This window comes from Eurosta solidaginis, chromosome 2 (assembly GCF_040869045.1).
Source record: "Eurosta solidaginis isolate ZX-2024a chromosome 2, ASM4086904v1, whole genome shotgun sequence".
Lineage (NCBI taxonomy): Eukaryota > Metazoa > Arthropoda > Insecta > Diptera > Tephritidae > Eurosta > Eurosta solidaginis.
In genome coordinates this window covers 258,586,589-258,601,198 of record NC_090320.1, presented here as the reverse complement: position 1 = coordinate 258,601,198, position 14,610 = coordinate 258,586,589, and the positions used below count along the sequence as shown (strand labels likewise).

At 39.1% G+C, this 14,610-nt stretch overlaps 1 protein-coding gene across 3 annotated transcripts in view; it reads right to left on the bottom strand.

The window, feature by feature from the left end:
- Atet (ABC transporter expressed in trachea) overlaps window positions 1–14,610 on the bottom strand; it is a 162,446-nt gene that overhangs the window by 13,167 nt on the left and 134,669 nt on the right. For 2 of the 3 annotated variants that reach the window (XM_067767709.1, XM_067767708.1), the window contains one exon: window positions 1,637–1,936. In XM_067767709.1, the coding sequence (XP_067623810.1) occupies window positions 1,637–1,936 (300 nt within the window). Of the gene's footprint in view, window positions 1–1,636; window positions 1,937–5,428; window positions 6,200–14,610 lie in introns of those variants that run through there. The other variant, XM_067767707.1, reaches the window with a different exon arrangement.

The following is a 14,610-nucleotide window of genomic DNA, read 5'->3' as shown; positions in this document are numbered from 1 at the left end:
CCCCCATCGGCAGTGTTTGGCAAGCACTACGAGTGTATTTCTGCTATGAATAGGTTCTCAGTGAGAACTCATCTGCCTTGCCGATGCCGTTCAGTGTCGGTTTAAAACAAGTAGGTGCCGTCCCGCCAATTTGTAGGAAAAATGAACAGGAGAACGCGAATTGGAAGAGAAGCCCGGCCTAAAATCTCTTCGGAGGTTATCGCGCCTTACATTTATTTTTATATCTTTTCAAAAAAGAGATTTGTATTAAAGTAGTATTATAACAAGGAAAATGAAAAAATTCAGATTTTTGAAACGGGCGAGGCACCGCCCCTTTTATGACTGAGAAATTTTCTATGTTGAAGAAAATTTAGTTCGTCATAATAAGATTGGCTACAAATATTTTCCTTATAGCACAAAATATTTCTAGTAAAAATTAACGGGATCGGTTAAGGACCACACCCATATTTATATTGCGGCGAATGTTGACATCACTATGATGTTAGTAAATAATTACAACTACAAAAACAGTAAGCAGCGACACTTATGTACAAGACAACGAAGAACATTCCACATACATAACCAGTAGCTCGAAGTGAACAGAGATCTCACATACACCTACGGAGTCATCAGCTAAGAGAAGAAGTAATTACTCACACATACACACGCGTATGGCTAGCTAAAAAGCATAAGTTGCTACAAATATACAAGTATATAGCTGGTAACCCAGCATGAGATACAATTGTTCGCGCAATGACTAGGCCTTAGGGATAATGGGTGAACCCGAGAAAACCGAGAGTATAAAAGCAGGGGAAGATGAGGAATCAGTAATCAGTTTGACTTAAACACGCTATTAGTTGGGAAATACGTGATAGTGAAGTATAATTCTGCTACTCACAAAGTAGTCCAAATAAAGACCATTTGGTAATACGGAGTTATATATTCGACAATTTCAGAAATTACGCATTCATCACAATATAAAAGACTTTTAAAAGGGTTGTAGACAAATATAATCAGCTATACTTTTGCGGAAAAGAGCTTAATATCAATGGTGTTTTACTTTCTAAATGGAATTTAAGAAAATGTTGAAAATATTAAAATTTTTGAAAATGGGTGTGGCACTGCCCCTTTTTTTTACTAAGAAATTGTCTATATTTCGGGAGCCATAACTAAAAAAAAAAATAGCATAATCGCAATAAAATTGTGAGTACGAGTACATACTTTTCTTATAGCAGGAAATATCTCTAGTAAAAGAGATTTTAGGAAGCGTCGAAGAGAGTAATAAGCATTATCTAAGCAAAAAATAGGTTTTTTGTAGTTTTGTATACATATTTCTTTTTTCACTTACCAAGTTTTATTGTAAGAGGAAATTGGAAGACAATTTTTAAAGGCGGTGCCACACCTCTATTCTGATAAAGCATTGCACAACATTTCTAGAGCCTCAAAAAAAAAAAAATTAATCCATCGTAACAAAATTTGAAAAAGTTATTTATCTGAAATGAACTGTACAATTGGAACTCACGCTGAGTATCTTATGTTCCGGTACACCCGAACTTAGATACCCTTACTTGTTGCTGTTAATGCTGGCTCCCAAATAGATGACCCTTGGTCTTCTAAGCTTGTAAATAATTACTTTGTATTTTCAATTTTGACTTACTTGTAGCCAGCTAAAATGTTCATTAGCGTACTCTTCCCCGCACCCGAGGGTCCCATAATCGCCGTAAGCTCACCATTACGAAATTTACCCGAAACACTTTTGAGTATAGTCTTTGTACCATAGCGTCCATCTGATACTGAATATGATATCTCTGTAAATTCAATATCTACTGGTGGTCGATGTGGCAGGTGTGATAGCGCAGCTTTGCCCTTCTTTAACTCATTTGGACTATTTTGCTTTTCGGTTGCGAGTATGTGATTTTGACCAACAATGTCACCATTGCAGATATTAGTTTGCGAGCTGTAATAGAAAAAAAGAGAAAAAATTATTATAAATATCATAAACGCTAAATATATAAAAATATATTGTCTGCATAAATTGAGTTGAATAAGTTGTTTATTATAAGAATATAGACTCGAGGGAACGATGTTTACGAGGTGTGTTCAGAAAGTAACGGGAATTTTCATTTTTTGAAAAAGATATTTATTTATTCATCTACATTATCGCTTTCGAAATAGTCCCCATTAGATATTATGCATTTGTGCCACCACTTCTTCCAATCCTCGATACACTTCTCAAACTCGATCTCGACTATCCGCTTCAGCTCTTTCAGCGATGCGCTTTTAATTTCATCTATGCTTGTAAAACGAAGGCCCTTCAAAGTTCTCTTTATTTTAGGAAAAGTCCCACGGAGCCATGTCTGGCGAATATAGAGGCTGGGAGATCGTTCCAGTATTGTTTTTGGCCAAAAATTCACGAACAAGCAATGAAGTGTGAGCAGGTGCATTATCGTCGTGCAAAAGCCATGAATTGGTTTGCCACAAATTCGGGCGTTTCTTTCGGACTGCTTCACGTAAACGGCGTTGAACTTGTAGCTAGTACTCCTTGTTGACCGTTTGACCTCGTGGCAAGAATTCATGATGCACCATTAAAATATAAGAATAATGTGAGCATAACCTTCACGTTCGACCGCACTGCTCGAGCCTTTTTCGGTCTTGGCGATCCAGAATGCCTCCACTGTTTTACTCATTGCAGACTTACCGTAGGCCTTTGTTAATATTTCGCACACTTTGTTACACTTTATTTCATTCTTTACGCAAAATTTGATACAAATTCTTAGATGCATTTTTTTTAACAAACGAAAATCGCCGACCTCATAAAAATACGTCTAACCTTAGCAGCTTTCACTGCCAAAGTAAAAAATGAATTCAGCTGAAAATTGTATCACACTTCAGGGACATGTGTATCAAAATTATAAAAAAAAAATGTTTGATAATTGGATACTACAAACCCGCGAAATTAAAAAATGCACGTTATTTTCTGAATACATCTCGTATATATTCCGAGTAAATTTGTCTAACAGCTCTATATTGCTAAATCCTTAAATAAAGGATAACAGGTACTTTTCAAAGAGGATGCCCCTAGAAATTGGCGATCAAGTTTTTAATGTTTTAATAATTTTTCTACCACTTTCTTATGGTATAAGAAATTACTACGTTTTAAAAAGTAGGCATTCCTTGTTGCAGGGAGGGGGACACTCTATTTTCAGGAATAAAAGAATACGGTTTTCTGGATACCGTAAGTCATCTATTAGCGCATTTTACATCAAACCAATAAATTTATCTGATGTACCAATTAGGCAGATACGCTTTGGGAGAGTTAAGGGCGAGTAGTTTTGTTTTTTAAGCAAATTTTTATTATTTGTTTTATTTTCCCCCCATTTTGGATTCCTCTCTTTGAGGGGTAACCCTACAAGAAAAATATAGCAAAAAATAGCTAGGAGTTAGACTAGATAATATAAGTTGTCGTGGAAGAGAGAGCGAAGAAAGCTTCCGCTGCGCTGTATGTATGCAAGTTGATGTTACGATGCAAGTGGGGTATATCACCCAAACTCTCTCTTTGGTTATTTACGACGTTAACCAAAAGAAACATTTGAGCGGTATGAACAAATATTATCATAACGGGAGCCCAAAAACTATTCCGTGGCCAAAGACATCGATTTAGTAACTGTAACAAGACTTAAGGCCTCGGGGCTGCTTGAGTGCAGACCGTATGGCCATGACAGTAAAGCGCTGTCTTGTACAGCGTGAACGGACTATATGATCCCGTGCCTGAGATTCGGAAGAGATCTTGGAGCCACAACTAAGCCGGAGTGTTGGCGGCAGGGTGCAGAAATGGCACAAAATACACGTGTAAACCGGTAGTTCTAATATTTTCTAATGTTTACTCTGTCGATCCGGAAACAAGTAGATTCTACAGGCGGCCACAATACTGCAGTTGCGTCAATATATATATTGATAGCGGCGATTAAGGCAACAATCTCTCACAGTGCTTCAGAAAGAAGAATGCAAAGAAGCATTGGAAAAACTTCGCTCAGGACGGAACACACATATATACTGGTCATAAAGTGATAGAAGGTAACGAAAAGGCCGATGAGTAGGCAAAGGTGGGTGCAGCGCTCGCTTAAATGACGGTTGACGTCCCAATTGGTTTGGGAGAAATCAAACTGAGGCATGAGTTCCATTATTATTAATAATTGAGAATAAATTGATCTTTCAAGCAGGAAAGACGTGGACAGAAGCGCAGATCTGCAAGATCATTTGGAAATCCTACGATATTAGATTTAAAAGTTGTTAATATCTCTGAATAAAGAAGACTTAAAGCTAACGATGGGCATATTAACAGAACAGACACTGCCTTCTGGCGTCAAATGCTTATGAGTAAAGCCTCGTCAGTAACAGCAGATGCAAGATCCGAGCTGCAAGAACGGTTGAGGACGTTCTCAATCTCCATATATTAGGACCGGCAGAGTTGCCAGATCTCGACGCAGCAATCAAGCTAGATCATAGAAAACTTCTAGTATTTGCTAAGAGGACAGAATTATTCTATAACATACGTCCAGGCACCTTGTTGAGGTTCTTCCGTTTGATCGTGAAACAAATACTCTGGACACATCAGTCTATGTCTCTACTGAATGGCCACTGCAACCTAAACCTAAAAACAGAGTCAATTTTATTAAGTGTATAAAAATAATTTAATGATAAAAAATTGCATAGGTCGGGCAGTGTTTGGTATATTTTAGATAACTGGGAATATTTGTAATCGAGCAACATTATAAGAGAACCATTTCGAATGTAAAAATTATGAAAAATGTAGAAACGTAATACAGAATTGAAGCATTTAGATTTGCATGATGTTTTTGTTTAATTAGGCCTCTTCAGTCAACAGCTGTAGTCAGTTTGGGATGCAGGAATAAAACGATCAAGTACCTTACGTACTCGCGTTCGACACTCGCCAGGTTAAGGCTCCAGTTAAAAGAAAAATACACAGCTAACGGATCCAGAAGTAGCAAGTGGGATAGATCCTAGAAAACTTCTAGAATTTGCCAAGAGAACAGAGATAATTTATAATATATGTTCTGGTTTTGGTTACGCTTTTTCAGTGTGGTCATTGAGATAACTTCAGGTCTTCACAGAAAGCGTGACCTGGAACTTGAAGTATAAAAAAGTTTTACGAAGACATTGGTGATACACTGTACGTTTCTCTAAAAGTTAACCATAGGCTAACTTATTTTGGGACTGAAATAAGTTAACTGGAATATAAAGAAGTCCTTTTAATGGTTGTACGTCTGTTGTTGATTGAATTTTGCAACCGATCATCGACAACATCTCTGGGAACAAAGGGAACATTCAGTCTATGGGAGCACTTGACTCTCTAGGCTGCTCAACCAAACATCTCTAACTTCAAATAACATAAAACTTTAAATATTTTTTTTTTACATTCCGTATTTACTTTAATGGTTTCAACCATGCAGCCATTGTAGCGGCAAATTCCTGACGCAGTTGACCTGAATTTTGCCATTCTACGTGCTCAGCTCCCCGTCGCGTCTGTATGTGTTGTTGTTGTAGTGCACTTACATAGCCATTCTTTGTAAGTTTGGTTTGTACGTAACAGGATACTGGTCGCGGTCGTTGTATATTTGATTTAAGATTGCCACTACTACTATAACTCGTACAATCATTCAAGATATCCGCATAGACTTGCAAATACTCAGAATGGCGTCGTTGCACTGCAAAATTGTCAACGAACCCTTTATTGTGTATACCACCATTCACATCCCCGAATATCTGCATTGGACCGGCAATGGATGTGGTTGGGTTTGAGTGTTGCGTTGTGCTACTGTCTTTGACACTGCCATTTCGGTGGCAATTCAGAATATTTTGATTGTCTTTATCGATGCTCGGGCTGCTGCATTGTTTCAGCAGCTGTGGTTGTGAAGTTGTTAAATTATCTAAAATACTGCAACCGGATGTATGTGACATATTTAATTATGTGTGAAACAGGATTTTTACAGTTGTTGATTGCTTTGTAGTTTGTTTTTAAATTAAGTTATACATTCAGATATATCGAATACTTTGTGCTTGATGTTGAATTTTAGTTGTGCTAAGGCAAGTAGATTTTGTTGTTGTTGTTGGTTAGAAGCACTATTATAAAGATTTTTTTAAATCACTTTGAGATATTTTAAATTTTTTTTTAACACTATCATTCAATATCACATAATCTATGTCGCATGCTATTAATATCAATAGTTTTTATTAGTTTATCACTTAATATACTTTTTATTTACATTACTACGAAAAAGCATTTATCCTTAAATATTTAACCATATTATTGAGATATTATTCACCACTCGGCAAGAACGTTCAACTTATGCTCATAAACAAACACTGAGCGCTTGACGCCATTTGTACAAAGTTTATAAATTAAAATTTGTTCTTTCTCTTTGATTACCAAGTCTATTACACTACACTATGTTTGCTGCGTCTTTACTGTGTTATTGCCTTGGTTTGACTGGACAGCGAATAACCGAAAAAGCTCTTGTTCAGAATTAGATGGTCCGTTTTTCAATATTTCTGCGTACGCCTTTTTGAAAGTGTGTGTTAGCATCGGTTCGTTGACAGTAGTCAACTGTTTGGGACTTTGACTGGCTTGTAATTATGTGCTGCCAAGATGCTACATATGTATATATGTATATATATATATATTATATGATAGTTGTACCCATCGCAGCTTCACTTAGTTTCGCGTGATAAGCAAGGGTGTGCCTATGCAAGCAAAAAAGGAAAAATGCCTACGACGTTGCGCATCACTGTGGCTTGATGATGCGATATTGCGCTGATGTGATAATTTGCCTAACAGATGTTCTGATGATGGTGGGTCAATGTTATTGGATACACAATTATATGGTGATATGATGGCGTGATGATGTGATAATACGATAAGCAGCTGGTTGTTTCTCCAATTATAATATGAACAAAAAACAAGAACAGCAAAAGCATTAATGGCTATGATGTGATTGAGAACGATATCTAATATAATGATGATGATTCTAAGAAGATGGCATGTAGAAATTTGAATACATTGATTTCATTACTGTGTTTTTGAGACGAAAGCAAATGCAGATAGAACGAGGTCTACGATATTTTTCATTACTATAGAATAAACATGTGATAACGGTTTTTCGGTTGAATTGGTTAAAAAATGGTATAACTATACGACATGGTTAGCATTACAAGCGGTTATCCTGTTAATAGCAACAACAAAAGCCTTAAAAACGGGGATCAATTGATATACTATTAGTTTGATATTGATGATTCCAATCAGATGATATGATGAAGTGATGATATGAATAAATTTCGATGTAATGATGTGTTGATATTAAATGCTTATTATGTAAAAACAAATACAATAAAAATTATCTGTACGATACTTTTGATTTCTATGTTATGATGGTGCGATATTGGGTAGAAGTAATTACTTGGCAAACAGATATTCTTGTGATGGTTAGTTGGTTGAACAGGTAAGGCAAGAACAGGGCAACCCAAAGTATGCAACATTTAGATTTTAAAATTTTAAATCTGTATTTTCTCCATATTTTGGGCTGATTTAATTATTAAGTTGAGTGATGATGTGATAGTATTCTCAGCAGCGGACGATTTCTCCTGTTTAACGACAACACCCAAAATATTTATGTTTATGATATGCCTGATCGCTATGATATAATGATAGGATATTGGGTTGATGACATAACATAATTATGTCGATGATTCCAAATAGATGCTATGCTATGTCGTAGGCATTGGTCAGCTGATTTTTTTAATGCAATGATTCAATTATTTGTCGCTGTTTTTTCGCTAATATGATGATTCCAATCATATGATGCCGTAGTTACGGAATGGGCTGGGGATGTTTCGATGGGATTATATGTTGCTATTGAAACAACAGAAATAACAACAACAACAACGACGATAACTACAAAAACAAGTTCGACCAATATATCAGTGATATTCTTGATCAGTACGATATAACGTTGTAAAAGTGCGTTTATGTGATGACTTGGTGCTGTGACGATTCGACGATATTATGATGTGCTGTTATGAATTAAGATTTTATAGCGGTTGCATTCAAACCAGATATTATCACAAATACATGTTACTAGTCACACGCCTTTATTTAGCGATATTAAAGTGCCAAGATTATATGTTGATATGGTGATATTTTCTAACTTTGAGGTGAAATGATGATCACGATACTGTCCTACAATGCAATGATGTGATAGCAATGAGATATATATGATATGATATATGTGATATGATATTTAGTTGAAATAAAAATTTATTGCAGCCTTTTCTTTTTAACTTTTGGTTTAGAACCTTAAATGAACTCCTGAAAACTTGTGTGATTTCCGGTACTTCAATGCTGTGTATAATCACTGTAAGTAATTTGAAGGGAGAGACTCACCTACCGATATGTTGTATTACATATTTGACGCCGCCTCTGTTTATTAAGTGCAAAATAATGACGTCGATAAACCAATAACAATTTGAAACTCATTCTGACTGATAATGAAAGAATGTGCATAATTGAGCCTCTAGTGGTCGGTTCACCGTATGAGCAATTCACTTTCATAAACTTTGTTTGTCTAATGGTAGTTATTTAATTTTAAAATGCTATGTTCAATGTAGGAAATTTGATTGGTCAAGTACTAATGCCGTATGAGACATGGAAAGCATATGTGATCATGGAAAATAGTATAATAAAGTAAAATATAATATAGTTAACAAAATTGAATAGTTTATAGTAACGAAAATCATTTTAAATGAGGTGACATCAAAAATGTTCCAGAGAAGTGTTTTCAAAGCAAATTTGTCTTTCAAAAATTAATTACTAAAACCCACGGCATATTTTTGCTATAAAACTGTATTTGGATTGGATTGTTGGGTTAGGTTAGGTTAGGTTGAACTAGCCGGTTCATGAGGACCTCACATAGACTGATTGAGTCCGTAGTGTTACCAGGAGTTTGTTTTAACGACCAAACTGAAAAACCCTATCAAAAACCAGGACCTATGTTATAAAATAACTCCGTCCTCTTGGCAAATACTAGAAGCTTCCTAGGACTTAAGCCACTTGCTGCTTCTAGATCTAACAGCTGTATCACTCCCAACAGCTGAAGTTTTAGCCTGCAAGTGCAGGGCACGAGCACAGAACATGCTCGATCGTTTCCTCCTCCAACCCGCACTTCCTACATCTGCTATCAGTGGTCAATCCTAATTTAAAGGCATGTGACGCCAGAAGGCAGTGTCCAGTCAGAATACCCGTCATGAGTCTACAGTCCTCTCTTTTTAATGATAGAATCAACTTTATTAGTCTAAGGTTGTAAGACCTACACATAATCTTCGATACTTTACAGCCCCGCGCTTGAACCCACGCCTTTCCCGCTTGGTCGATCATGTGCACCTCTCGCCTTCGTTTAATCTCGCCCAGGCTAATTGGTACGTCTAAGGAGCAAGCTTCAAGGGATGCGCCCTTTTTAGCTAGTGCATCCGCTTTTTCATTCCCATCTATTCCCATATGCCCTGGGACCCAATATAGATGTATGATGCTCCCTGTCCCGATTCTCTCCAGAGATTGCTTACACTCTAACACGCATTTAGATGCTGTGCTATGCGATATTATTGCCTTAATTGCTGTTTGACTGTCAATATAAAAGCTAACACGGTTGCAGCTTTAGCTATTATCTTCCATGGTTTCCACTGCTTTGGTTACGGCTAATATTTCCGCTTGGAAAACGCTACAGCAATCCGGCAACCTGTAGGGTCTGCTTATTTCGGAATCAGCACAGTATACCGCAGACCCTACTCCTTCCACTACTTTGGAACCATCTGTGTACACATGTATCGCCTCGTCCGCCTTTTGCGTACCCTTGCGCCAACCGTCCACCTCTATTGTGGCCTTAAGATCTCCCTCGAAGCGCAGATAGGGAATCATGCAGTCTGTTCGTGTTTTGATTGATGACGCTATACTACTATGGCCATATGGTCGGCGCTCAAGCTGCCCCGAGGCACCGAGCCTGGTTGCAGTTGTTAATGCTATGTTCTTTGCTACCAGGTCTACAGGTGGAATCTGCAGAATGGCATACAGTGCATCCGTCGGAGTTGTTTTCAGGGCTCCCGTAATGCTAAGCATCGATAGTCGGCATACCACCTCTAATTTTTTGAGGTACGTTGTTTTTTGTGTGGCTTTCCACCAAACAAGGACTCCATAGTATAGAATAGCGCTTACAATCGCTGTAAAAACCCAATGAGAAAGATAGGGCGATAAGCCCTACCTACACCCCAGCATTATCTTGCATGCATAAAGTGCCATTGAGACCTTCTTCACCCTCTCCTCCACATTGAGCTTCCATGACAGCTTACTGTCTATGATGATTCCTAGATATTTTGTGCAAGGTTTCTCCTGTAAGGTCACCCCTCCTAACATAGGCCTGGTCCAATTTGGGACCTTGTACCTCCTTGTAAACAAGACCATATCAGTCTTCTCCGCATTGAGTTTCAACCCGACATTAGATGCCCAGGTATGAATATCCCGAAGCGCCCGATCCATCAAAGAACTAATCGTTGGAAGGCACTTTCCACTTATGAAAATTGCAACGTCATCTGCGTAAGTTTTACGGGTCCCTCATCGAATCGCCTGAGCAGTTGGTTGATGACCAGCGTCCACAGCAGAGGTGATAGCACCCCTCCCTGCGGCGTGCCACTGTCCACTGATTTCGTAGCCTCGTACAATCCACGACCGCCATACTTGAAACGTGCAGCATGGCCGGGAATATACCACCTGGCCCCGGCGATTTAAACTTAGAGAACGTCTTCACTGCCCATTCGATCTAGGTAGCGGTTGCTGTTGTTGTTGTAGCAGTCCTCTTGGTATCGGTCACCAAGCCCGGTACTACCCGCTCCGTGATCGAAGTGTGAGTGATGACTGCTGGCTCTTCTAAACCGTCTCCCGATGGGAAATGTGTGTTGAAAAGCACCTCAAGGGATTCCTCACTATTACGTGACCATTCCCCGTTCTCTTTCTTGATTAGTCCCTGGACTATGTTTCCTCTTGCTAAGACTTTTTTCAACCGTGCTGTTTCGCTGGAGCACTCTATGTCCGTACCGAATCTTTTCCATGAGATTCTATTCGCCCTGGAAATTTCACGCTTGTATATCCTCAGTAGATCCCTGTACTCCTCCCGACACGCTTCGCTTTCCGCGGTCTTTGCGAGCTTAAACATTTCTTTTACCTGTCTTCTTAGAAGACTCAGCTCATTGCTCCACCATGGCGGCTTTGCTTTCCCTCTGAATCTTCTTAGAGGGCAAGCTTTGTTAAACGCAGTCATAAACGTCCTTGTTAGGAATTCATTCGACTCCTCCAGTTCCTCCACATTGGCAACCTCTTTGGGTTGTCCGATTCTTGTTTCTACCTCTTTCTGAAATTTAGTCCAGTTCGTTGCCCTAGGGTCTCTAAAGGTTCTTCCCTTCTCTACCCTCTTTAGGGGGATGCTGAAGCTGATATACGCATGGTCGGAGAAGGATGGTCTATCAAGAACCATCCAATCATACCTTGATATATCATGCTCGGAGCTCAATGTAATATCCAAATATTGCTGGATGTTGGACCAATGTATGTAGGGACTTTTCCCCTGTTGGCTATCTGCAAATTGGTTTGCAGGATGTAACAAAATAGAGATTCTCCTCTCTCGTTCGTATCTGCTCCTCCCCATGCATTGTTGTGCGCATTTGCATCTGCGCCTAGGACCAACCCTTTGCGCCCTTCCTCCTGTACTAGCCTTTTGCACTCCATCGGTGGAACCTCCGCAGTATGGGCCGTGTAGCAGGATGCCAGGATAAATGCCTGCTTATTCTTTTGCTCAACGGCCACCACTACAAGATCCTCAGTAGTGTAATTAGGCAGCATATATGAATGCAGCTGTTTCCTTACCATTACTACAGCTCCCACCCGTCCTTCCGTTTTACGCGTAGTAAACGCCAAACCCGCGAGCGCTAAGTCCAGAAACCTTTCCTCTCGATGAGATCCACGGGTGCTGGATCAGCGCCACGTCAAGCTAACCCACCTCAAGGGTTAGGAGTTCGCTCGACGCCACTTTACTGTGTAGGAGGTTTATCTGTAGGACTCGCAGCACCATTGGGCTGTTTGTCCCCCTCCAGCACCTTCGTCGTGACGTCGTCGTGCTCCCCTTGCAATTTTGGTTTAGAGTATTCGAGGCCCCCTTCAGCCGCTCGTAGCTGTTGTGCCGGGTGTTTCTCTGTGCGAGTCACAGCACCATTTGGCAGTTGGCCCTCTTCTAACATCTTCGTGGTGACATCGGCTACCTCCACACGTCTTTTTTCTCTTGGGCTTTTGAGGTCCTCTTCGATTTCGCCCACCTCTAGCGTGTTGGGATTTTTATCCTCGGGACTTCTTTTCCTGAGTCGCATGCAAATTAGACCATCACCCCGAATCAAAGGTAGGAAGGGGCTTACTTGGTTGTTCCTGCATCATCTTAAGCCATAAGATAATAAGCTCCCTTTATACAGATCTCCACCTTTCAGTAGTCATCTGTCTGAAAGGGCTGCTACGATCAACCAGCGCCCCATTCAGTGACTGCCTTTCCACATCACTCATCTTCTCGGGAAACGCCGTAGTCTCCCTTTGCACCTCCGAGAAAGCCAGAGTCTTAGCGTTAACTCCCTTTAGCACCTCCGAGAAAGCCGGAGTCTTAGCGTTATCTCCCTTTGGCTTATCTCCTACTTCCGTAGTTGGAACTCCCCTCTGACTCGCAGCTTCGAGGTAGTTGCTACGTGCCTGCTCTGGGTCTGCTCCGTACCCTTCTCCACTCTTCTACTCCGTTTTCATTTGTGTGCACTCCAACACGGAGTTCATTGATTCAGCACTACTCTCGCTCCGAGTCCGACGCATCCCTTAATGCGTATTTGTCGTCCTTGGCTTGCGACTCAGTCCTCCCTTTATCATCGTCCTTAGTACAATTAGGTAATGAGTCGTTCATCTTTGTCGTACGACCACCTGCCCGGCAAGGCGGGCTCAGCGGTCCAGTATTATATACGCGGAAAGAACCGTCCGCCACAGCAGCGCCCCTTACTGTGGTACGTCCATCAATACTTACCGCGGTGGCCCGGTATCGGGCGCTACGGAGTTCGGCTAAGCCCTCACACCAACGGCAAGGTGCCTACCCTAGTGAGGGTGGATTGGTGGGTACTTTTTACTAAATCTTTATCAAACTTAATTCATATTTCTGCAAATTTGATTGATGTTCTCATTTTATCGAAGCTTACTCGGAATTATGCATGTAGTTGTTTTTTTATGCTCGTCGGTTTCATTAGGGAAAGATGCTTGCACCAATTTTTTTCGGTTTGCATAGATGTTCTAGAGCTGTTTGATATTTGTAAGGAGTTAACCATATTTATTTATCGGTAATTATAAAATTAAGTTAATAAATGATTATGAATTTATATTTATCGATAATGATTGAATTTTCTTTATTTGTAATTATTGATATTTTTCATTTTTGTGAAGGTTCATCGATAAATCTCCAGTTTTAAAGTGAAGCTGAAGAACTTTTTGCCGATTGCTTTGTCAATTTTTATTGCTCCTAAATCAATTTTTACAAATCTTTATGTTATATTTCGGTATGTACAGATTTTTATCAATTTGCTTTAAAATCTATGAACTCTTTAAATTTTTTTCGACTCGCTATCGACTACAATCTTTAGATCAACTCTCATGGCCATTAACTTTTTAAGAGGTACTCAAAAATGTCTAGTGTGATAATTTCGACAAAGCGTGCTCTCAGTGAACACAAATGTTGAGCAATCGTTGAGTTATAAATATCTGAACACATCTTTGAGTATTTGGATTCACTCAAAGGTTGGGACTTTACTTCAAATTACTGAGCATAGGTATGTAATAGAAATATGCTGCAAATGAGCAAAATTTTGCTTTAGTGCAAGTCAAAGGACTCCACTATTCAAGCCCTACGTTTCGCTAATCTCCTTAGCTTCCTCGGGGGCAGAAGAAATTTATGTCTTTAAAAATGTAATAATAATTTACATAATGCACAATTGCCATTAATAAATAAAGTAAATTCAAGTCAAAATTTAAAAAGATTTAGTTACCCTTCTATTTAGGTATGCTTGTCAAATTAGACTTCTTACTGCGCATAGTTTCATTTGCTATATTCGTTCAACTCGTTTATTCTATCTGACAGTTCTTTGAAATTTTAAAGTTTTGGTTATAATATAATACTTCCTCTTAATATTATAATGAAGTGTTAAAATAGTTTAAGAAGTAATTTTCCTTAAAGTTTAATGATAATTATTTCATTTGGCATTCGGCTCAACTCACCGTTCAGAGAACATAATTTCTATCACTCAACTGATTGAAACATGTTTGCAACGAATTAGGAAAAACAGGGTTTGCTGAAAGCGCCCATAGCATTGTAAACCTTAACAAGTAGCGAAACTAACATTCGCACACAAATACAAACATTACTAACGTCCATATTACGAAAATCTTTAAGAAAATTCAAGTTACATTTTTTAGCAGACCTAAACTGTCAAAATTTTGGAATGTAC